General features: G+C 35.5%; 2 protein-coding genes across 4 annotated transcripts; one reads left to right on the top strand and one right to left on the bottom strand.

Moving 5' to 3' along the window:
* Positions 1-898: 898 nt before the first annotated feature.
* Nup133 (nuclear pore complex protein Nup133) lies at positions 899-21,193 on the bottom strand. 2 transcript variants are annotated; one of them, XM_027360521.2, is made up of 21 exons: positions 21,064-21,193; positions 18,840-19,015; positions 16,405-16,532; positions 15,969-16,168; positions 15,752-15,850; positions 15,396-15,617; positions 15,084-15,257; positions 14,093-14,228; positions 8,559-8,732; positions 8,289-8,442; positions 7,875-8,037; positions 7,219-7,440; positions 6,727-6,881; positions 5,490-5,610; positions 5,080-5,304; positions 4,639-4,828; positions 3,942-4,075; positions 2,979-3,191; positions 2,498-2,698; positions 2,013-2,235; positions 899-1,469 (listed from the first exon to the last, which is right to left on the bottom strand). In XM_027360521.2, the coding sequence occupies exons 2-21, from the start codon at positions 18,992-18,994 to the stop codon at positions 1,333-1,335; spliced, it is 3,426 nt and encodes a 1,141-aa protein (XP_027216322.1). In that variant the 5' UTR covers positions 18,995-19,015; positions 21,064-21,193; the 3' UTR covers positions 899-1,332. The 2 variants fall into 2 exon arrangements, with proteins under 2 accessions (XP_027216322.1, XP_027216323.1); XM_027360522.2 differs by having other exon boundaries at positions 21,096-21,168.
* On the top strand, positions 10,240-13,286 carry HSPC300 (haematopoietic stem/progenitor cell protein 300). 2 transcript variants are annotated; one of them, XM_027360523.2, is made up of 4 exons: positions 10,240-10,376; positions 11,787-11,860; positions 12,211-12,298; positions 12,491-13,286. In XM_027360523.2, exons 1-4 carry the CDS (start codon positions 10,260-10,262, stop codon positions 12,647-12,649), a joined length of 438 nt encoding a protein of 145 aa, XP_027216324.1. In that variant the 5' UTR covers positions 10,240-10,259; the 3' UTR covers positions 12,650-13,286. The 2 variants fall into 2 exon arrangements, with proteins under 2 accessions (XP_027216324.1, XP_027216325.2); XM_027360524.2 differs by having other exon boundaries at positions 10,261-10,320.
* Positions 21,194-23,389: the final 2,196 nt, after the last annotated feature.

Genomic DNA, 23,389 nt, shown 5'->3' with positions numbered 1-23,389 from the left:
TTTGTTGCCTATATTTTTAGACAGCAATCTTCGTGTGTTTACATAGAAGCCACTTTTATGTGCAAGACAATCTCTCATAAAAGCATAATTAGATCTACAGTCATATAATGTCATGTATATAAATTGCCTTCAACTTCTAGCTTTGAGGATTGTAAAACCATGATTGCTGTCACTACCAAATGAGGTTTCAAAATGAGCTAGAATACCCCCTTGTAAGACGCCAGCATCGATGTTGAAAAAAGGAATGAATCTTTTCTCTCGTTACAAATTATTAGTACAACTATTTGTATGCCTATATATTATATCTTATTTTTTACCTTAGTATTCCTATTCTATTAAATGTTTTGCATAAATCAACAAACAAAGTTGCTTTCTAGACTGATTTTACACATTCAGTTCCCAAATATTTATAGTAAACAGTTGTTTTAATTTGGTGTTAAGATCTTTTCAGATGTAATGAGGAATATATGTTTACTGCCATGAGGGTTAAGTTAATCCATAATGTTTTTTGTTATTGCTGAGTTACCTTCTTGAGAGAGGGGAATGTATAACTTCCAGTCCAGCTATTAACATGTATTAATGTATAAACAGCATTGCACAATTTCCAACATCTGCTGGTATGTTACACAGTAAGATAGGCAGTTTTGCCCTTTCTGAACTTGTTGATAACTTTTATTTGGCTTCACTGAAATTTCCTTAATAACAGGAAAGTCAATCATTCCAATATGTTATAAATTGTAATTGACTACTGTCATAATTAAAACTTTTGCTTTGATCAGATTAAAATATTAATTGTGTCTGCACTTATAAGCACATTTAAATAACTCTTCTTTCAGTTTTATTTGGAACTAGGTATGCACTAATTCCCTGTACAAGCAAAGGTTAATAACAGTCAGTATTTCTACATTTTGAAAAAAAGATCATTGTAAAGAAAAAATACATTACATATGGCAGTAACATTTCGAAACTCAGGTACAGCAGACCATAAAATGGATCAGTACTTCCATGTATCTTAAATAAAACAGTAACTAAAAGTATAAAAAAGGGAGTACCTTATATTTCATGCACAAACTTCAAAATGCTTCTAGTACCTGAACTCACATAATCCTTGAACATTGACTTTAATCTTTACTTTGTATATAAAGCCAACACTCACACTCTTAAATAACACCAGGAAATCATGTTCTCCCTGACCAGGCTGATACATGTAGAGAAATGCCACTAGAACGAGCTCTATCATTTATCCTTTTCCAGACTTATCACAGTTCCAAAGTTCATGACCACATCATGATTTGAGTTTCCTTTCTTTCTTTCTTTCTCTTGCAAATAAATCTACCCAACCAGCTGACTGATCTTCTCATAGCCAGCATTCACCAGGAACTTGAATGTGGCATCTTCCTTGAGGTCGCCCAGTTCTTCGCACTCAAGCAATTCTTCAGCGGGGAGTAGCAGTTCCTTTATGTCAGTCCCTGGGTGATTAAGAGTAATATTTAGATACTAGTAAAATCCACTTAATTAGTAATTGGCCACAGATGGAATGACACACATGCCATGTCCAAAGTAATTTTAGTTTAGTATTTGTTTTACACATATATGGCCCTACATGTGCTTACTCCTACTCCTACTCATCTCACCTGTTTACCCTTTCCCTTGATTTTTTGTAAAATTATTATTTCTTATTGTTATTAGTATTTTACTAACAATATAATATTCATAATGTCAATAATAACAGTTGACATTAACAGCAGTACAGAATGAAAATATTTTTCCTAAAAAAATTGGGGAATGGAAAAATCAGGTGAGGTCGCTAGGCCCTACTATATGACTTCTTGGTGACAGCACTTGTGGAGCCATCTGCACGCTACAAAATTTGCATAAAAACTACTGTGAATGCTACATGTACCCATGAGCAGTGGGTTAACATTCATTGCTGTATTTCAAAACAGTTCTTTAGTACAAGAAAAAGAATTCTAAAAATGCCAGGTGGTAATAACTTGATGCTACTCCCATACCTTGTGTGAATGCCAGCTCTATAGTCTTGAAAAGCAACGTGTCACTGATTGCTTCTAGAGGATTATCTGTGTCCATGTGATGCCAGGAGTTGCGAAGCACAGCACGCACCCAGATGTCTTTCTTCAGCTCTGGAATTTCTTCTCCAGGTACAAAGGCAAGCAAATCTAAGGCCTTCTTGAAGTCAAACTCATTGGCATAGGTGTTTTCATCTCCAGTATAGAGCTGTTAAAAAATATATAAATATCTACATGATGTAATACAAAGGCATAACAACTGATAATCCTCCATTTCATATAACTGCCTTTCAAATATAATGTTTCTAGTTATAGTAAAGTCAACCTAAATTTCAAGAAACCAATTTCAGTGAACATTATTACTAAATCTAACCATAAAAACATACCAATGTGAACCTCTAAAAAGGAAAAAAACATAAGACAATATAAGAACTAAGGCCACCATACTACCTTACTGAATGACTACATACATGAACAAGCTCAGTAGGTGACAGGACCCTCATGGTATCAGCCTCAAGGGAGTGCGCATTGAGGACTGGTTCAGGCAACTGCTCTTGGTACAGAATGAGTTCCTCTTCTAAGGTCATAGTGTCATCCTCCATCACACTTGTATCTGCGCTGCCTGGCACATTAGCAGCCAGGTTGCATAATTTACTTAGGCTTAACAATGTCTGCAACAAAAATAATATGAGAATATGAAATGAATCAGTTCCTTACGGCCAAACCCAATAACCCTAGAAAAAATAAGGCACCAGCCAAGCTTACCATCGATAAAATCTTTAATTGTTTATAAATAATGGCTTTGAAAATGTATTCAGCATCATCACCGTTTGATATAACAGTAGTGATAATGGTACTTGTAATGGTAATAATAAAACCAATATCTATCAAAGATCTAGAAACAAAAATACTTTCTTCATGCAAGGTTCAAAGGAAATAGTTTCACCTTACCTTCTTTCTGCTAAGGTAAGTCATCTCATCCAAACCAAGTTGACGTAGAGTGGTGGAAGCAGATGAAAAATCTCTAGTTTGGATCTGGTGCAACCATGCAAGGGAAGTGTAGTCTTGCAAGAAGCGAGAAAGGCCCCCTTGGTCACCATGGCTCAGCAAGCGACCTCGTTTACCAGTCTCCAAGTACCAACGGAACACAAAGTCCGAGAAACCCTAAAAAAGTGAAGAGAGAGGAGTTATATCCTGCAGTGAAATGTTCTCTGTGCCATTTCATGCATTTTAAGTAAACTACAAATAGACTGAGCAATAAAGATATTCAAAGAAGGAATGGCTAGTTAAAATAATTGAAAATGTTCTGTTAAAATTTAAATGAAAGGGCACTTCGAAACAGTAATACGCATAGAAGATGATTAATAAAATGAGACATTCTCATCAAAATAATTCATTGTGACAAATGTAAAAAAGGTGTAAATAAGAATGAATAATTTTAAAAAGCAAGCGACCTGATTAATGAGTCTCAATATAATATCTTTATCATAATTACAGCATTCAGTTCTTGTGGAAATATTACAGTGATAGTCACAATTTAGCCTCTTACTTTATGAAGGTATTCATTAGCATACATTCCTTTTAAACATATTCTCATTAAATAATTATTTGGTATCTATGATACCTGATTGTGTGGAACTTATATCTATGAAAGCTAAAAGGTACAAGCTCACTTATGAATGATATATAGCCTACAAGTCAATCTTTCTTTCTTATTTATATTTGCATACCTAGACCATCACATAAAACTGATGACCAAACAATAAGTCTCTCTCTTCCCACAGGTCAGAAATCACAAATGATATGACCAAACCAAAAGTTTAGCTCTTCCCACACCTACGAAATAACACCTAAACAATGAGCAATTACACCTAACTTTTTTCTACATAGCTAAATCTTTTACTGCACACATACCTCAGAGCCAAACTGCGTCATGTACTGGCTCAGTCTTTCTTGGTTGTCGGTACGATCGCAGACTTCTACCAGCGTGCGGAAGTCACAGTACTTCTCAGCAAGTCCAACTGCTTGATCGTACTGCTCACCTTGTACTGAAAAAAGGATGGTGTTCATAAAGTTTAACAACATAATACTAGTTCTACATGGGAAACCTCTTACTATATGAGTTCATCATGGGATGGAGGTTAAAAATAAAACAAATTTATAGGGAATGGTGATGCTTAGTGAGACCTAAGCCCTAAGCTTGGGTTAACAAATTGCCATATACCCATCTCCAGTAGATGCAAGCTAGAGTCCATACCCTTCTTATCAAAGGTATGTGAAGCATGAATTTTCTACCATATTCTTCCTTTTTTCATCTTTATATTCTTGCGACAAGGGAATAAAATACTGTTTTATTCAGAACCTGAGAATTGTATATACATTTTCTAAATGAATTTTCTTATATTCTGGTTATCTTTTTACTAATTCTAACCAATAATACAGAATACATATCTTTACAAAAACTACAGACAAAAGATACAAGGAATGAATAGGAAAAAGAGAAAATTAAATAAAAGTCAAACACACTATTGCATAAAATGTAATCAATCTCACACAGCTAGTGAAAATATTACAAGGAATTCATCTATCAAATATCCTTAAATGAACTAACCAAGAGGTTGAATCAAATTGTAGCGGTCCCTCTCATATGAGCGCAGAAGGGACTGGTGCAAGTCGTGGCTAACAGATACAAGAGAGCGAAGTTGTGGCTGGTATCCAGTAAGAATGCAATCGGCAAGGTCAACCATCTGTGTGTAAAGTTTAGCTCGGGTGGCTCCATCCTCAGCTCTTGCTAGGCCAACCTGCAAAAACAGTTTAAGTTTTGTTTATCATACATTAAGGAGAATTAAAGGCTTCTTCAAAAACTGAAGATAACAGACAATAATAATAATAAACATTTACTTGTAGCCATCCTAGCATAAACACTTTTTAAAATCTGAGCGACACCTATCCTCCAAGAAAGAAAAGAAAAGAAAAGAAAAGAAAGAAGAAGAAGAAAAAAAATAAATGCAGTATACTGGAGTAAACATAATGAAATGAAAATTCATCATACCTCCACTGTGGTATTGTGTTGCTCCAGCAGAAGGGTTCGCACGCCACGAGAACCCTGGGTGGCAGTCCAGGGTATGTGTTCAAGTGGAGGATCATTAGCAGTCCCTGTGATCCCAGAAATAGATGCACTGCCTACCCTGGCACTTTGTAGCAATGCTAAGACAAGGCTATTTACTGAGTGAATAGTGGCTGGAGCATCACGAGGTGCAACATCAGCAGCCAAGACCTGGAAAACAGGGATATATATTTTTATGCATTTGTTGTGAATGATAAAGACTTAACATCTGTCATAAAGTACAATGATTTATCACAAAAAACTGTCAATGAAAATTACAAATAAAGTAAATATTTATTAAATGAACTAAATTAAAGAGAAAATTAAAAATGCATATAAATCTATCTATATCATACCTCCTCTTGTGCACGTAACAATCCCCAGATGATATCTTCAATCTGGCTTACACGGCGATAAAAGAGGTCTGCATGGGTCAGTTTCCCTTTTGGAGTCTCTCCTCGCTCATTTAGAACATGCCTGCAATTTATACATGTCCTTTTAAAACCACATTAGTTTTCTTTTTGTTGTAATATTCCTAAGAGCTCTATTTTTAAGGCTTACACCATAAAACTGAAATACTTTAACATACTGGATCAGGTGACATGACTGAAACATCATGAAAAATTAGCTGAGGGACAGGTAATAGGAATATGTCATTACTGGAACATCAGGTCCAGGTTGATGGGATTGCACCATCATAAAAAAAAAAATCAACTGAAGACTAGGGTGACAGAAATGATTCATTATGAGTGCACAAAGCTTTTAGAGGAAATGAAAGGGGTTCTTGCATTATTTTCACTAATAAAAGCAGATGGGATATACTATTTGTGAGCCATGACATAAACACCAGCTCCGGATCTTATTCCTGCCTACTGTGACCGGCAGTTCAAGTGTTACAGAAAACTGAGTAATATAAAAATATTTAAAAATATCACATATAACACAAGTTATTCTCTACTCAAGGAAAACGGTATTACCATCTTCACATACCATATCAAATAACAATACAGGCCTTGGGCAATGGCAAAAAAGTGATAAAAATACTCCAAAGGATGGCAAGGAGCCTTGATACTACACATGAGGGATCATGTGGGCTGGGCTTACAAGTCACACACCTGGGAGAGTCACCACTCAAGTAAGACTATTGACCAGATTTTGGTCCACATACAGACCATGAAACACTCAACTAACCTAATAGGTTAGTTGAGTTCAAAGGACTGCAATGCTGCTTTGGTACAAAAACAACTTTTCACTGTGATAAATTCTGTTGTGGAGAACAGTCTATTGCAATTGGATTTCATGAACTCCAGATATCTAAATCTTCAATACATTTATTAAACAATCTGTGTGGAATACTACAATAATAAGGTTGGCAGACATTGGATGACATATAGCCTCAAACTACATATCTTAGTGATTACCATGATTACCACCTCCCCTAGGCGCTTGGAATAGTTTGTCTTAATCATTCACAGCACCAGAGGCTTGAACCCCCCAACTAGATCATTTATCGCACACCTTACCCGACTAAGCCTAAGACCTAGTATTATCTAAATAAGGATATATAGGTAGATATACTTCTGCAAAACATACCTAATGGCAGCATCAATGAGATGCTGATGGTCATTATGTCTTGTGCGTAGAGATGTTGCAAAAGCTAATTGCTCTGCATGTTCTGCAAGCAATACTCGAGTAAGGACTCTGGTTTCTTCTACCTGACCAACACTTAAACGCTGCCATAGTCCAGTCTGTAACCAAAATATATAATGATGAAAAACTACATTTTAACGCATCATTTGTTACATATATTCTTTCTCAATTTATTTGTGATCAACACATTTCTTTTGCTGATAAATCTAGACCTCTAAACTAAACATAATGACAACAAATCTAGTTAAATTTTAAGTATAAATTACAAATTCCCTACTTCCATTAACATAAAATATCATTTAGTAGAAACTGGAAGAACTCATCTGCGAAAACACATTTTATTTCAAGATGAAAAAGTTTCAAGATGTGTCTCTCGTACCTTATACCTCTATCATAATAAATTGTCAGCTATAACTCAACTCATAGCACTCTCACCTGGTGCAAAAAGTTAATGTAGTACTGATGAGCTGTTGTCTTGTCTCTCAGCTGATTCTGTAAAATGAGAGACATCGGAGCACCTGTGCCACCTGCCTCATTGCTCTCAGCCCAACGAGGATCTGTTGCCGGAGAATCATCCAGCAGATTGGTTGAAAGGCTGATGACGGTAGCATCTAAAGTGGAGTTGTCTGCCCCTGGGAATAGTTCATCCAGAAGAGCCTGTAGAAATGAGGATAGTAAATATATGTAATAAATGGAAGCCCTTTTCTCACTGTCACATGAGATTTCTCTCTCTCTCTCTCTCTCTCTCTCTCTCTCTCTCTCTCTCTCTCTCTCTCTCTCTCTCTCTCTATATATATATATATATATATATATATATATATATATATATATAAATATATATATCTGTGTGTGTGTGAGAAAGAGTGAGAGTGAGAGTGCAAGTGTAAGTGTGAGTATAAGTATAAGTGTAAGTGTAAGTGTAAGTGTAAGTGTAAGTGTAAGTGTGAGTGTGATTGTGACTGTGTGTGCTTGTGTGTGTCCCCTTTATGTATAAGTATTGTGTATACATAGGTGTCTGTTTGTGCACATATACACCCATTTGTTTCTTTGTGTGTATATGTATGTGCCTATACAGTGAACTGAATACATACCTGAGCCTGTGGGATGTTGTTCTTGTTGAAATGCAGGAAGGCTGCCTGGAGTCGGGCTGTTTGATCCTGGCTGGCTGTGATAGCTTCCAGGCCCACACTGCTGATGTTGAGAGCCTCACAAAGCCGAGAGGTGTCTTCAGCCACACTCTCGTTCAACAACATGCTGCCATTAGAAGAACATAATGTAACTGTGTTTATATCTCTTTTTTTGATGAATGAAGGAGACAGCAAGAAAATTAGAAAGTATATAGTAATAATGACTGTCTCATTTTGGGACTTAGGTACCTTATTATTCTTACAAATAGTGCATTCAAAGTTCAACTCGACTCACTGTGGAAAAAACACTGTTACATGACTTGGCAAAGATACTACACTTACTTCTCTCCGGATATAACAAACCATCAAACAATTTACCTTGACTGATTCAGGTGCTGACTGGGTGCGATGGACACAATGCCATGGTTTGCAGAGAAGAAGAGGGGCAAGCCTTGCGATCGTCCAACACCCAGGATACTATCCCCTGCTCCAGAGAACTCCACCCGATCCCCACTGTCCCCTTCGCCTACAGCTAGTCAAAGGGAAGCACTTCAGCCATTACATCACACATCTTAATGTAAACATGAATGTAATTTCAGACATATAACTTCTTTAAAGGGTCAAGCAATTACATGAAACTAAACTCACCTGAGACACAGAGGACTGTATTCTTGTTGTAGATATATGCTGTGTTTGCACAAAGAAGGAAGCGCTGTGAGAGGAGCACATTCTCCGCAGAGTCTTGATAATATTCAGAATGCTTTAATACCGAGAAATTGCCGACTGCTAGGGGTGGAGCTGAGCCACCAGTATCCATTGTGGCTGTGGGAAAATAAAGACGTAGTTTCTTTGGTCAACTTTATGGGAGGAGCAGGTTATGAAATAAATACACATTACAAAATAAGCATTAGTTTTTACACTGAGAAAATATTTTCAAATGTACATCTAAATGTATTATGTATATAAATAAATAAAAATATAATGTATGAGAGAGAGAGAGAGAGAGAGAGAGAGAGAGAGAGGGAGAGAGGGAGAGGGAGAGGGAGAGGGAGAGAGAGAGAGAGAGAGAGAGAGAGAGAGAGAGAGAGAGAGGGGGGGGGGGTCCAATGTAGTCTCAACATTGCGCTGAAGGTGAAAGAATATAGAGGGTCTTCCCCTTTATCCTTGCGAAAATGATCTTCTAAAAACCTTTAAGTGAAATTCTCTTTTCTTGTACTAGTGTTTTATTTATCAGAAGCTTGAAAGTTTACCATTTCCATTAGAAAATTTCCCTTTTAATACTGAGGGCAGAAAGCTTCAATTTAAAAGTGAGTGAATGTACATTCAAAAGAGGGGGGTTCAGACCCCCCCATTCCCCCCGTGGCTCTGCCACTGGGCATGCATGTATGTGTATGCATGTATTTATGCATATCCCTGGAAGTATGTGCATGCACACATATATGTATATGGATGCATGCATGTATGTATACATACATGTATGTGTATGCATGTATGTATGTTTATGCATGTACTTATGTGTATACATGTATGCACATATGAGTATACATGCATGTATGTGTATGCATGTATGTATGTGTATGCATGTATGTATGTGTATGCATGTATGTATGTGTATGCATGTATGTATGTGTATGCATGTACATATGTGTATAAATGCATGTACATATGTGTATAAATGCATGTACATATGTGTTTAACTGCATGTACTTATGTGCATAAATGTATGTATATGCATGTATGTTTGTGCATGCATGTGTATGCATGTATGTATATGTCTGCATGTATGTATGTGTATGGATATACGTATGAGTATACATGTATGTATATATGTGTATGTATGTGTATGCATATACGTATGAGTATACATGTATGTATATATGTGTATATATATGTATGTGTATATATATATATATGTATATATGTATATATATATATATATATATATATATATATATATATATATATATATATGTGTGTGTGTGTGTGTGTATATATATGTATATATATATGTGCATATGTACTATATATTTATATGTATATATATATATATATATATATATATATATATATATATATATATATATATATATATATATATATATTCAAAGATAGATAGACAGACATAGATATATAAATAGATCGACAGATAAAGATACATACAGATATGCATAATGCATATATATAATAATTATTAGTGTATATACATAATAATAAATAAAAGTGTGTGTGTGTGATATACAAATCTATATATCCTTCCCCCACGCAACCTTAAATAAAAAATACCCTTGCCCATCCCAATCCCATAAATGAAAGAGAAATGGAGAGATTACTTCCCTCCGCGACCGATAGATGTCAGCGCCGGCGCCCTTCGTTTGTAAACACACGAGTGACACTCCCTTCGCCTCCCCAGGTTCGATTCGGTCTATTTATTCCTATTTTCACGCCCGTATCCTGACCTTGGCCAAGGTGAGACCGTTTCTTTGTCCGTCAAGTGACTTGTGAAATATGAAACATGAAGATATGGGGAATATAGAAGCGTAATGATCGGAATCTTGGCACGATTTTCGTTTCACTTCCGTAGATGTTTAGTTTACAGCTTCTCATGTTTTTTTTTCTTTTGCTGTTTATCTTATGTTAGTATTGCATCATTTTCAGCTGCACTCTTCAACATTCTTACTCCCTCTCACTGAATGAATGGTTGTGTTAAATGGTTTGAAATAGTTTGGTTTCTGCACCTCCTTTGGTGGGCCTTTGTTATCTCTTTATAATTACTGCCGTTGGTATACTTCAATTTTGATATTTTCAAATTTACCTTACACCTACACACATACATTAGGTACCTGAATACCTGTATATCATTCTCAATAGGTGCATACCTCTGAATCCCTGGGATTTTTTTTTTTTTTTTTTTTATCCTGATGTGACGAATTTGATTGATAACAGATTGACTGCTTGGTAATGATAACATTATTTATGCAAAGTACAACAATGTTATGCAAGACATGTTCCATTCAGTATTTTATCAACCTTTGGAGATTTTAATTAAAAATTTCCAACAAGCAAACCCACTTTGGTAGAGTTTATAGTACATACTGGTAAACCACAACAAATTCTAATCAATAGTTCCTTTCAAAATCTGTCCCTCATATACATTAAACATTAATTTAATAACCACTAATGAATACATGAGCAATGGTATCAGTAAGAATACTAACAGCATTGCATACAGAATAACATTACGAGTCATTTATGTTCAAGAAATTAATAATTTTCCTTAACTGACACAAAATTTTGATTAGTCTGATACATAATACAGAATAATATAAACTACAACTATAAACAATATTTCAAAATATATAGAATTACTGCACATATTCTCTATCTTTCTGACTTGTGATCATCATTACCACATGGAGACGTACATAAATGAAGGATACTGGGCACTGGTGTTATTAAAGAATAACAACTTTGACTTTTGCTTCAATATACCACTTCTTCAACTTCTAGTTGTCATTTTTAAAATGTTAAACATCTTAGTATTCTCATGCTTTTAACCCAGATTTTTTTTTTGTTCCCCCAACAACCTCCTCCACAAATTAGTTTTTTTTTCTGCATGCAACCACTTTCATATATCATGTTTTTACTTTACCATGAATCAAATTTTAGTTCTGCATGCTTAATATAAGTCTAAATGTAGTTAGTAAATCTCCATGGAATTATCTTTTGTACAAAATATTTGTGTGAACTATTTTTTGAATAAAGAAATGATTACACTAACCCAAGACATGAAAAAAATATTTCATAATATATAAAATCTTGTCTAAATTTACATTGTACATGTTTTTTCTTTTATTCATTAACATATTTTTCTTCAAGGTTGTGACTCAAGTACTGGAACTTCAATTCACTACTAATAACAGTGCCAGTATGACCTCTGAGCATATACACAGGTTGGGAGGCAAACTTATGTTGTAGCACTTGTAGTTTGTGTAGCCTTACATAGGTTAAGATATGTATCAATAGACAAAAGTATTCAGGTAAAGAAAATGTATCACTGACTGTTGAATCTGGGCAATAAGCATCATCACATTTAAGAGAAAGTCCCCTGTTAAATTTCGTACTAGGAAGCACCTACGGCAAAATGGAAAACATCAGGCTCATCATGTGTGAATGTTTTTCTTCTAATACACCAGCTTTTAAACTATCATAACAAACTGAACTAACATGTCATACATAATTACTACCATAACCTCTATTCAATCTCACTCCTAAAATCATGTGACATAATCCTTTTATGCAGCATTCTCAAAGACCCAAAGATGTCTGCCCGAAACCAAGTTATAACCCAACAAATAAGACAAGACTGGATCAACAGGGAATATATTGAGGTAGGCAATTGGTGGTTAGTATGACACTAAACTTACAGTCCATAAAAAACATGAAGAGAAAACATAATTTGTGTTAGAATTTTCTGAACTATAGTCTCTCTTATTTTCATCCCCCCCCCCCTTTTTAACTACATTTTCTCTGGTGTTTAAAATGACTTTTTCACATACATTTTTTCTCCCATTTTAAACCAGGTCATAACTAGTAACATCAAAAGGATAGCAGAGTTTCTGAACAGTTTCGACATGTCATGCAGATCTAAGCTGAGTCAGCTGAATGAGAAACTGACAACATTGGAGCGGAGAATCGAGTACCTGGAGGCTAGGGTCACCAAAGGGGAAACACTAAATTGATCTTGGCTCTGTAATGTTGTACTGGAAAAAATATATATTGGTTTTGTAATCTACTTGCAATGAAAAGGAAAGTCTTTTGTTTTGTATAGTCATTAATGTCAATGAGTATCATCAATGCCACTTATAACATGGTAATGTGTACCTTATTTTACTTTTAAGAAAGCATTAGGGCTACATGCAAAAATGTATGTGAAAACATTTCATCCGTTTAGACATTAACCAGCATATAATCACTAAAGTCATAAATAATAATAAAAAAGATTTTATGTCTTTTAATGCTGGTACATCACTTTAAACCATTATACCAAATAGTTTGAATTTCCAAAGAGATTGTGAAACAATTTTGTGTATATATTGTTTCTTCTGTATAGTGACCTAACTCTGGAATGAATATGCAAATAGATATGACCTACTAACACAAGATTATTATTACCTGGATTCTATGAGTATTCAATGGATGCACCTATTCTGGAATCCAGTCAATTAAACAATGGAATACTGTGTTCATTTGTCTTATTTTCTGGGAAAGCCTTCACCTACTCTATCAAATTATACATGAACTCACTTTTAGTTACTATTCATGACATTTCCTACCCAAGTATGTGATTGTACTTCTTTGTAATAAATACCCATAAAACTGAGTGTTTCTCCAACCCTAATATTTTTAATATATTAAAGAAATCAAATTCAAGATTTAAGCTAGGACGCCCATTGTGGACAGAAAAACTGTAATATTGCATTCCTTTCACCCAACGATTCTACACTGTATTAACATTTTCCAAGTGCTTTCAAAATAATTGAATATTCTTCTATTTTACTTGTCATCTAATAAGTTTATTATTGTTTTCAGTGCCAAATGTGAAATAATTTTACAGCATCCTATAACTTTCAAGATGCAATACACTGGAAATAAAGGTAACAGAATGTGGTACAGGCTTTTGACCTTCATAAAACTTTGATTTCCTTTAATGGAAGTTTGCACACTGGGATTTGTAATAATAGATTTTTTTTTTTTCTCGTAAAATGTGATGGAGACTCCCACAAAAAATTAAGTTTTATTATTATGTAATAATCTATCTTATACTAATGAGTAGTAATTAAGGAGGGAAAGTATTGATGCTTTAGTTCATCACTAATAGTGTGATTATTAAGGCTTGAAAGATGGAAGTGGAACCCTATGGCAGAATTAATAGAGTTAGTATAAAAATGAAGAAAAATGGTTGACTGACGACATTTGGTTGTTGTTCCTAATATTGGTTTTCAAATTTAGAAATCAGTTTTACTTTAAAAGCAAGAAAAATACTGGGTAAACCTCATATTTCAAACATATCTCTTGTAATGTGCAAAAGCTCCCACACCTACCTGACAACATTCTCTCAAGTAAATGAACCATTTTGATGAATAAATAATGATTAATAAAACAACAATAATAATAACACTCACCAAGGGCATAAACCAACTGCTGCGAGACCTGTGGGTTAACTGCTGCTGTCAGAACCATGACCGATGACACCCCTGAGGTCGGCTGCATGTCAACTAACCACACCCTCAACTGTGTCGCTCCTGCTCTCTCACGGCCCTGTAGTGTGATTTCAAATAGGCAAGATTATCATACTGGTTCAGGGGATTTAAAGGGAAAATTCTTAACACCAAAGTAACACGCAATGACTGATATGCCTATGGGTTCAAAATTATCACTTTTCCTATACAAATATAACTAATACTAGAAAAAATAAGCAAATGATTAGAAGACACCATAAGTAATTACACTGACCAATTCAAATTTCACATGAAACTTATTGTGATCTGTGATGGAAGGCCTACAATCAAAAGTCCAAGCCAGCAGAGAAACAGTGAACTATGTACCCCAAGATAGGCCGACAAACTTCAACCATATTTCTGGCAAGACAGAACCAGACTGATTCTTTATTTGACATAAATCACCAGAAAGGTCTTTGTAGTCAGAACATTTGTTTGCTATTGCTTTGAAATATAGGTCTGTTGCAAACGTGCAAGCATCTTCCAAACATTTACTAAAATAATAATCTAAAAACAAACAAACAAACAAAATATATATATGGTATTTGCTCATAATATGACCATATGAAGTATTACATCCACCAATACTCTTTGTTCTCTGGCAGAAGCCAGCAGACCCACCCCAGACACGTCTATTTAGGGAGTTCTTGGAATGCTCCCTTATTTGACAATTGCTGATCCTTAACTAGCCGGAATATATATGATACAGAAACATTTGACTTTGATGGAGAACAAAGTATGGAGGCTATAAGCACAGTTTCATGGTCTTTAATAAATAACTGTGGCCTTATATTTCTACAATTACTTAAAATACCTGATAGTGTTAATTCAGGTATGCATTGTGACCATGTGTGTAATCTAGTTAAAAAAAAAATTGAGTAAATATCACACTTACCCAAACATGATCAACAAATCCTTCTCTGATGTATTTCTCAACATTACACTCATAAACAAGCTTGTCAGGTTCATTAGGGATTAGGTACCACTTCTGCAAGGAGTTGGCTGAGAGCACCAGCACTGAACGTTCATCCGACTCTGCACCAGGAACTGCTACTGCACGGACCAAGCGCTGCAAGGAAAACAATTTGCATATTGCATAATCAAAGTATTATGCAGATCACATTGGATGTATCAGTGTTCATTTAAATAGATAAAAATCCCAATCACATCATCCCTCTAACATTCAAAGAAACCTGCTGAAACATACCGCTTCTGGAGCTTGCGTGGGCATGGATCCAAACACTAGTGAGGAAACTCTGCGTGAGATACCCCCTAAGAGCCCAGCAGGAACCTTCAACTGCCTCACATTAATGGTCTGGTTTCCACCTGAGCCTTGGCCTGGCTGGATAAGCAGGGTGGTGGATGTGGTTGTGGCCAGCAGACACCCTAAGGATGATCCCAGGAACACCAAGCTGTCACACTCTTGACCCTATTCAGAAAAATAATTCTTGATGTGGTAACGAAGAAAGTATTTGGCATAAATAAAAAATATGAAAGATTAATTATGCATAAGTGCAATACTTTATAACCAATTTTTTCTTTTTTAACTTGTTCCTTAATTACCTGTAGTTCAGTGCTGACTTCAAAATATGAGCCTTCATGTGCAATACTGGGCCAGAATCTGACAAACCCCTCGGGTGATGCTGCTACACAAGCCGGTACCTATAGATAAAAAAGAATTAAAAATAATATGGTACTTTTCCTTTCTGCTTTACCTTTAACCTTCTCAAAATATATAGTTACATTTCTTATACAACAAATATTGTGAATATATCTATACCTGGCCTTCATTTGCTGCATATACAACCACCAGCTGGGCTCTGTGTGCTAAGTCTGATGGAGGCAAAGTAAGTTCCCGGAACTGGTGGTTGACAAGGCGTCGTGAGTCATCTACTTTATACCTCCACACTAAGAGACGACGGCCACACACAAGCCATGCCCAACCACACTGTGATAAAACTGCTGACATCTCCACATTTCCTAGGGAATGGCAACCATAAAAAAAACATATAATACATTAAAATGATACATCTTCAAACCTGGTACTATTTCTTAAGTACCTACAAGGTGCCAGACAAATTATTTCATAGGTATCTAATAATATCTTGCTTGGGAGTCAGAAAACTTAGAGAAACTTACACCCTGCCAAATGACAACAGCATTTTATCTATAAACACGAAAAAATATTACAAAAGGAAACAAGACAGTAAACTTACGGTCAGCAAATGTCAGTGCCTCCATTACCAGAGCCGGCAAGGATGCTCCATAACTTTCAAGAGTATACTGGCCACTGCCTTCCATGAGCTGGGATGCTTGCAGAGAGCGGTTGAGAGGCGTGGAGCGACTGTGGACAAACAATAATTATATGAGTAAATAACTAGTACATCAGAAAACTGAATAAAAGTAAGAAGGGAAAAAAATATGATAAATAAATTTGCTTAGATTTCCAATTTCTATTTGTTCTTGATATAAGATGATAATCGGATATCCTGTAACTTATATACAGTCTCTACTGTAACTACTGCTACTAATACTACTAAAAAATTCCTGGGTTCTCATCAGAACTTTTTCAAAATTCAAATGCAGCATTATTATTTTTTTTTTTTGCTTTGAGGCCAAAAAGAATTACTTTTTATAGGCAATGCCTATAAAATAGACAACGCTGCATGTACCAAAATGTAATTTTTAATTAAAATAAAGGTAATAATTTGTGAATACATAGTGCATTCCAGTTATTTGCTAGTTTTACAGCTCGAGGACTGATTCCATCCTCAGGGCATGACCCACAGTTGCCACAAGTACATATTTCCCATTTTAGTGATTACTAATAAAGATAAAGGTAACTCAAAATGAGTTGCAGTTCAGACAGATATACTTTTAACCACTTGCCGCCAGGGATGGCATGTGCGTAGATACCATGCCCACTGCGTGTTTAATTTAGTAATTGTTTTTACATATAGATGGTTCCACAAGACTGTCACCAATGAGCCAAGTACTAAAACTACCTGTCTCATCAATTTACCCTCTCATCAATTTACCCTTTTCTTTGATTTTCGATATTTTCTAGTATTTGATACCGCTGTTAGTAATATCAATAACAATATAGCAATTATAATGTTTATAACAAAAATAACAGTGTCGATACTGATAGCATTAGTAAAAAAAAAAAGCATTTTCCCGCTATTTCAAGGAAAGGTGAAGTCGCAAGATCTACTAAATGACCTGCTTTGTGGCACTGGCAGAGCCCTCTATGTACAGAAACATTTAACATAATACTAAGAGGAACACAACATTGGGTTAAGGCTCTAAATGGCAGCCATTTTGGTTGTTTACAAACAGGCCGTGAAGCAAAGCAAACTACTTCAAACTCTCACCCTCTTTGCCACACAGTGCTTCATAAATTGTTTTGTCAGGTAGACCGTTAACTTGACTTTGCTACGCAACGCATGGTGTATTTTACCCGAGTGAATGTAAAGATATTTTGCAAACGGCGGGCTCTTTTGGCACTTTTTTAATGGGCCTTTTTTTCTTTCTGCAGGGGTGGGGGGTGGGCGGACCAATGCACCGGCAATTTTCATTTGTGGGTATTGATGAGAAACCAGATTTTTAAATTTAATAGGCCTAATAACAATAAAAATAAATATAAAATAACAATAACAATAAAAATATACACATTATATATATATATATATATATATATATATATATATATATATATATATATATATATATATATATATATATATTATATATATAAATAACACTAAAAATATAAAACACAATAACAATAAAAATGACAAAACAAAAATATCAATAACACTAAAAATAATAAAAACAAAGATAACAATAAATACAAATAAAAACAATGAAAATAAAAATAACAATACAAATAATAATAATAATAACAAGAATAATAAAAATAAAAATAAAAATAAAAATAAAAATAAAATAACAAAAATAAAAATAATAATAATAATAAAAATAACAATAAAAATAAAAATAATAAGAACAATAAAGATAACAATAAAAATAATAAAAACAATAAGAAAATGACAATAACAGCAAAAATAACAATAACAATATAAATAAAAATAAAAAACAAAAATAACAATAAAAATAGCAAACAAACAAAACAAAACAATAACAATAAAAATAGCAATAACAACAACAATAATAATAATAATAATTAATATTTCTACTATTATTATCATTATTATTATTATTATCATAATGAATACCATTACCATTATTATTATCATTATCATTATTATTATCATTATAATTATTATTATCATGAATACCATTACCATTAATATTATTATTATCATAATTATTATCCTTATTATTACTATTATTATTATTATTATTATTATTATTATTATTACTATTATTATCATTACTGCCATTATTATTATTATTATTACTATTACCATTATTATCATTATTATTACCATTACATAATAATAATAATATGAATATGACCAATAACAATAATTATGAAAAATTATGGTTGCGATTAAGATAGTGATGATTCTGAGAATAATTATGAAAATGTGCATGACATTATGAGAATAATTATGAAAATATGGATGACAAAGACAATATAAATGAAAATGATACTGATAATGATTATATTAAATATTCCTCTCACCCTGGTGTTGTAAATGGTGATCGCCTCGCACTGGTATTGAAGCCAACTGCACTGCGTCTGCGTGCAGCAGCTGCTGCTGCTGCTCTTGCACTCGCAGATGTGAAGGAAGTATTGACTGCCCCTCCCCCTCCTCGGTCTGAGACTGGAGTGTACATTTTGCAAATAGGACTGGAGATCTGCAACAGAATCTTGCATAAATGTCTGGAACTTCTCCCTAACCTTTGGTTGTTTTGTACAGAGTACATATGTTTTGGGAATAAACAACATTAATGAAAATGCTATAAATTATGCCTAATTAAACCAGACTAAAAATATAATAATCATTAATAACATGACCATAGAATAGAACACTGAAAAGTGCTAGTGGGAATTCCATCACTTTATGCAACTGACGTTACAGTCCTGTCATGACAAAATCTGGGTTGAAGGCTGGGTAAAGTGAAGATGCCATCATAGGGAAAATGGCCACAGGCCAGGTGATGCCAACTTGTCGTCATGAGCGAAGGCCAGGGTGATGGAAAAAACTTGCCAAGAGTGCACAAACCTCTTGGAGGTGATTTGACTGATTTGGCACTTAGAAGGGAGCTTTAGCATTATTCCTATCGCTAAACCAATGTGGGATGTAACATGCATAAGCCATGACTAGAAGAGCACCAGCTCCAGGGAGGACAGCATTTTCATGCTGTACACTGTATTCCTGGCCGCTGTGACCGGTGGTACAGGTTGTATTACGGAAAATTGAAAATTACAAAAAGAGATATATGACACAAAATAACCAAATGTTCCATACTATGTTTATTTACTACATAGAGAGATGATATGGAGTCTGCACAAGAAAAATAAGCTATTGCCATCTTGATAAAACAAATCAAGGCTAATATGGACATTGGAAAATGGCAAAACGGCTAAAAAAGTTTACACAAAATAACAGAGTTTTATTACTGCTCATGGCTGTTTGCGCGCAACTGGCCTACGCACCACATGCCCAGGATGTTGGCAACTTATGAAACCTACTGCCCATATTTTCGGCAATGTGATTTACGTGACGTAACCGGATCCATTGGGTTAATGTAATGCGGTGAGCATAATTCTAGCTTGATGAACCAGACATTTGAATGGCTAGCTAAAATGCATTATAGTATATAACTCATTATAATTTATATAAAACTTTTTAAATTTTGTTTTACGTTGGTATTGTCACAGATGAAATGTCGTATTAAACTCTGATGACTTATATCTTATATCTTATGATCTGTTAACTTATATATTGGTAGGACCTTGTATTACTTTATGCTATGGTAATAATTTTTGTTTACAAAATAACCATACTTTGAATATCAGAAAACTGTAAGAGACAAACAACAGTATATGAAGATGTTATTGATTTCACAAAATAAGGTAACATTGGCATAAAAAGAAAAGAAGAAAAAAAATCATGTGTGCCCACATTTTCCTTGCATACATGTGCCATCCTTTCCAGTGGCAATTAGAGTGTCTCGTGATGTGAAGCGACACCATAAGCTGTCTTGTGATCAGAGGTGAAACAGGCCTCTAAGCTCCACCCATTTCTATGACATAATGGGAATGGCCACAGTTGGCGGCTTGCTATTTTACTCTACTTGTTATTTTTCCGACAGGTACACAATATTTAGGAATATGATATTCAAGATGGTTTTTGATATCTTATGGTGGGCAGTGCAGTGTTATAGATATCCAATGTAAGTACAAATATGCATGAAATATTTGAAGAAGGAGTAATGCATCTGGTAACTTGATAAAGGTTTACCGCCTGCTCAATTCCTGTCGCGTGATTCGAGCGTTTCCTGTAACCGCTGGAAAAGATGGCAATAATCTGAGAAATATCTAATAGACAGAGATTTGTGTATATAAAACAATACTGAGACAGATATATGTGTTCATTCTGAGTATAATCATTAGATAAAGATTTACTCCTATCAAAATTACAATTTGAACAGCAGGCTGATATCTTCTATAATCAAGACATATGTTGGTATGCTGGATGATATCTTTTCACTACATCTCTACTCTTTCAAATTCATTAATTCGTTATGCCAGAGAATGAAGAGACGAAAAGCAAAAATTAACACGAATTCAAAAATTTCCGTCTCTTTAAAAACTCATAAGTCGGTTACTCTTTTTCTTCGAACATACTGACAAATCACTTCAAAGATACAATGACAACATTATAAAGTTATATTCTCACATCAGATAATAAAGCAAAGTAAAAAAAATCACTGGATATAAACGTTGGATCTCTTCCCGCCGATGTCTTCAACTCAAATCACAACAAATGTGGACCGGGTCGTTTTCGTTACGAATGCACGTGAATCCGGTACAAAAGTTATGCGAACGATTGAATCAAAGAGTTTATTTCGCATTGATAATGATGATATGGACCATGTGATAATTGGAGTTTTAGAATATCTTGTTTCATCTATTTTCATGAATTATCCTCTTCATAATAAACACCTTCCGCATCAGACTAAATTTATGCGAACGATATACATTTCATAGTAAAGTTGACTTTTAATATGTCGTTGGGCTGTGTTTTATTTCACATATCCACCAAATCTTGCAATGTTTTTTTTTTTTTTAATAATCTGCATTTTTTTTAACCTAAAATGACTCGGGAGATAAGTAATGGTATTCTTTTCCTGCAACATATTGCTGAAACATGGAAAGTAATGGATTTCTTCCTTTAGTACAAGGTCATCGTGACGTCAACAGAGCTGTCACGTGATCAATCGGAAGCAGTGATGAGCAAAAACAACAACAAAATCCCACGAACTTCGTTACTAAGTATTGGACACGTGTGTCCAAGGGCGAGCTGAAGCGTTAACGAGGAAGGAAGGGGTGGCAATGCACAAGAAGCAGAGGGGGTGGGGTGTGTTGGGAGGACGAGATGTTGAGGAAACATGAGGAGGAAGATGGATGTCAGCAGTCACTTTGATGGTAGAGGGAATGGGAGTAGAGAGATCGGGGGAGGATGAGGAATGAGCGTATTTATGGGGTTTACGAATTAGAACATTTTGTATGACCTTAAGAGTTTCTGAAAGCGACTTGGGAGAGGAGGTCGGAGTAGCAAAGGGCTTCGTATGAGGGGGGGGGGGGAGGAGACAGACGTCGGAGGAGCAGAGGAAGTGGTAGATGTAGGAGAGAATGGGGTAGAAGACGGGTTGGAATGTTTTGATTGATGCGACAGGTAGTGCAAGAAGGAAGGGTATATACCGAGGAAGTGGTAAAAGTTGAAGTGTCTGGATGTAGAATGGCAAAATATTTGACTGGGAGAGGAAGCTATTAGAAGTGGGAATGTGAGCAGTAGGATGAAGATATACTGGAGATGTAGAAAAATCTTGAAGGAAGGGGGATGGGCAGATTGAAGGAGAGCACTGGAATAGGGAGGAAGATAAAAGTCTCGCCTGCTTGAGAACTGTCACTTTAGACTCGAATTGTTGGTCAGTCCCTATAAAATACATGATAGGAGATAAAACAATTGGCACAAGCAGTTTGGGTTGGGCACACACCGGGTAACGGTCTAGGTGACCAAGACGCCAGAATTTCTAACACTGATGGGGGGAGGGGGGGGGTATGATTGGGCACGGCAGGATTCTCCACCAATATGAATATCATATCATGTCCATGGAAAGTAATCTTGGTAATACTGACGGAGGACTTACGACGGCCTGTAGGGGAACAGTGTATTGGTACTACACAGAGGCGCACCACTACAGTTTTTTCTTGGGAGGGGGAGTGAAGTGAATACTCAATTTCTGGGGCACTGCGGCTCCCCTGGGAATCTTTTTGCAATGAGTCATTCTAGGAGTAATTTAAGCTACGAATAGAACTATAAAGGAGTAATTTCGGGGGGGGGGGGGGTCTTGAGGCCATAGCCGGGAAAGTAAGAGTCATACAGCACAATGATAAAGTACTGTGGCGAAAAAGTTAAACAATGGTTAACAATTAGGACAAACTATGTTAAATGCCAAAGGTTGCAGGGCACTGTAGGTTAGTATGGTAGTGAAAAGGGTAAAGTGGTAAGAGCAAACGGAGTTCAAAGGCCGTTTAGGATGAAAACAAAAACCAGGCTTTCATCCTTTCAACACAGCTCTCACACTTTGGGATGTGCAGTGAAGAGAAGGAAAGGGAAATGGGAAAAGAAAAAGCCATGCTAAATGAATAGAGGCGAGGGCAGAGGTCCAAGGTAGGAATGATCCCCTACATTGGGCCTCGGTTTCCGTCTCCTAAGCACCCCCATACACACACGACAACGACCAAGGGACGGGGGTGGGTGGGGGGGGGGGTACTACATCGCAGTCAATAAGGTAGGCAAGTCTTCTCCACAATCTAATCCTTGTCATAGACTGGGCAATCTGCCGGGGAGATAGGGACAGTTCTGGTACAAGTATAGAGGGTGGGATGATACTGGGCAGGAATAGGTTTTCCAGGGAAATCAATCAGGGTAGATAATACTTAAGCTTGGGACTCGGATATAACTCTAATAAGGCGAGAAAGCGTTAAGTAATTTTGCT

Source organism: Penaeus vannamei, chromosome 7 (assembly GCF_042767895.1).
Source record: "Penaeus vannamei isolate JL-2024 chromosome 7, ASM4276789v1, whole genome shotgun sequence".
In the NCBI taxonomy this organism is placed as follows: domain Eukaryota; kingdom Metazoa; phylum Arthropoda; class Malacostraca; order Decapoda; family Penaeidae; genus Penaeus; species Penaeus vannamei.
This window is presented reverse-complemented; position numbering and strand designations above follow the sequence as displayed.

Bases quoted from the DNA above. Each gene is read 5' to 3' on its own strand.
- HSPC300 (XM_027360523.2), top strand. From the start codon at position 10,260: ATGTCAGCGCCGGCGCCCTTCGTTTGTAAACACACGAGTGACACTCCC. The intron at 10,377-11,786 runs GTGAGACCGTTT...TTTTTCTTCAAG, and splicing joins GTATCCTGACCTTGGCCAAG to GTTGTGACTCAAGTACTGGA. The intron at 11,861-12,210 runs GTTGGGAGGCAA...CCTTTTATGCAG, and splicing joins ACCTCTGAGCATATACACAG to CATTCTCAAAGACCCAAAGA.
- Nup133 (XM_027360521.2), bottom strand. From the start codon at position 18,994: ATGTACACTCCAGTCTCAGACCGAGGAGGGGGAGGGGCAGTCAATACT. The intron at 14,229-15,083 runs GTAAGTGTGATA...ATCACACTACAG, and splicing joins GATTTGTTGATCATGTTTGG to GGCCGTGAGAGAGCAGGAGC. The intron at 8,038-8,288 runs GTAAATTGTTTG...TTCTAATGGCAG, and splicing joins CAGCACCTGAATCAGTCAAG to CATGTTGTTGAACGAGAGTG.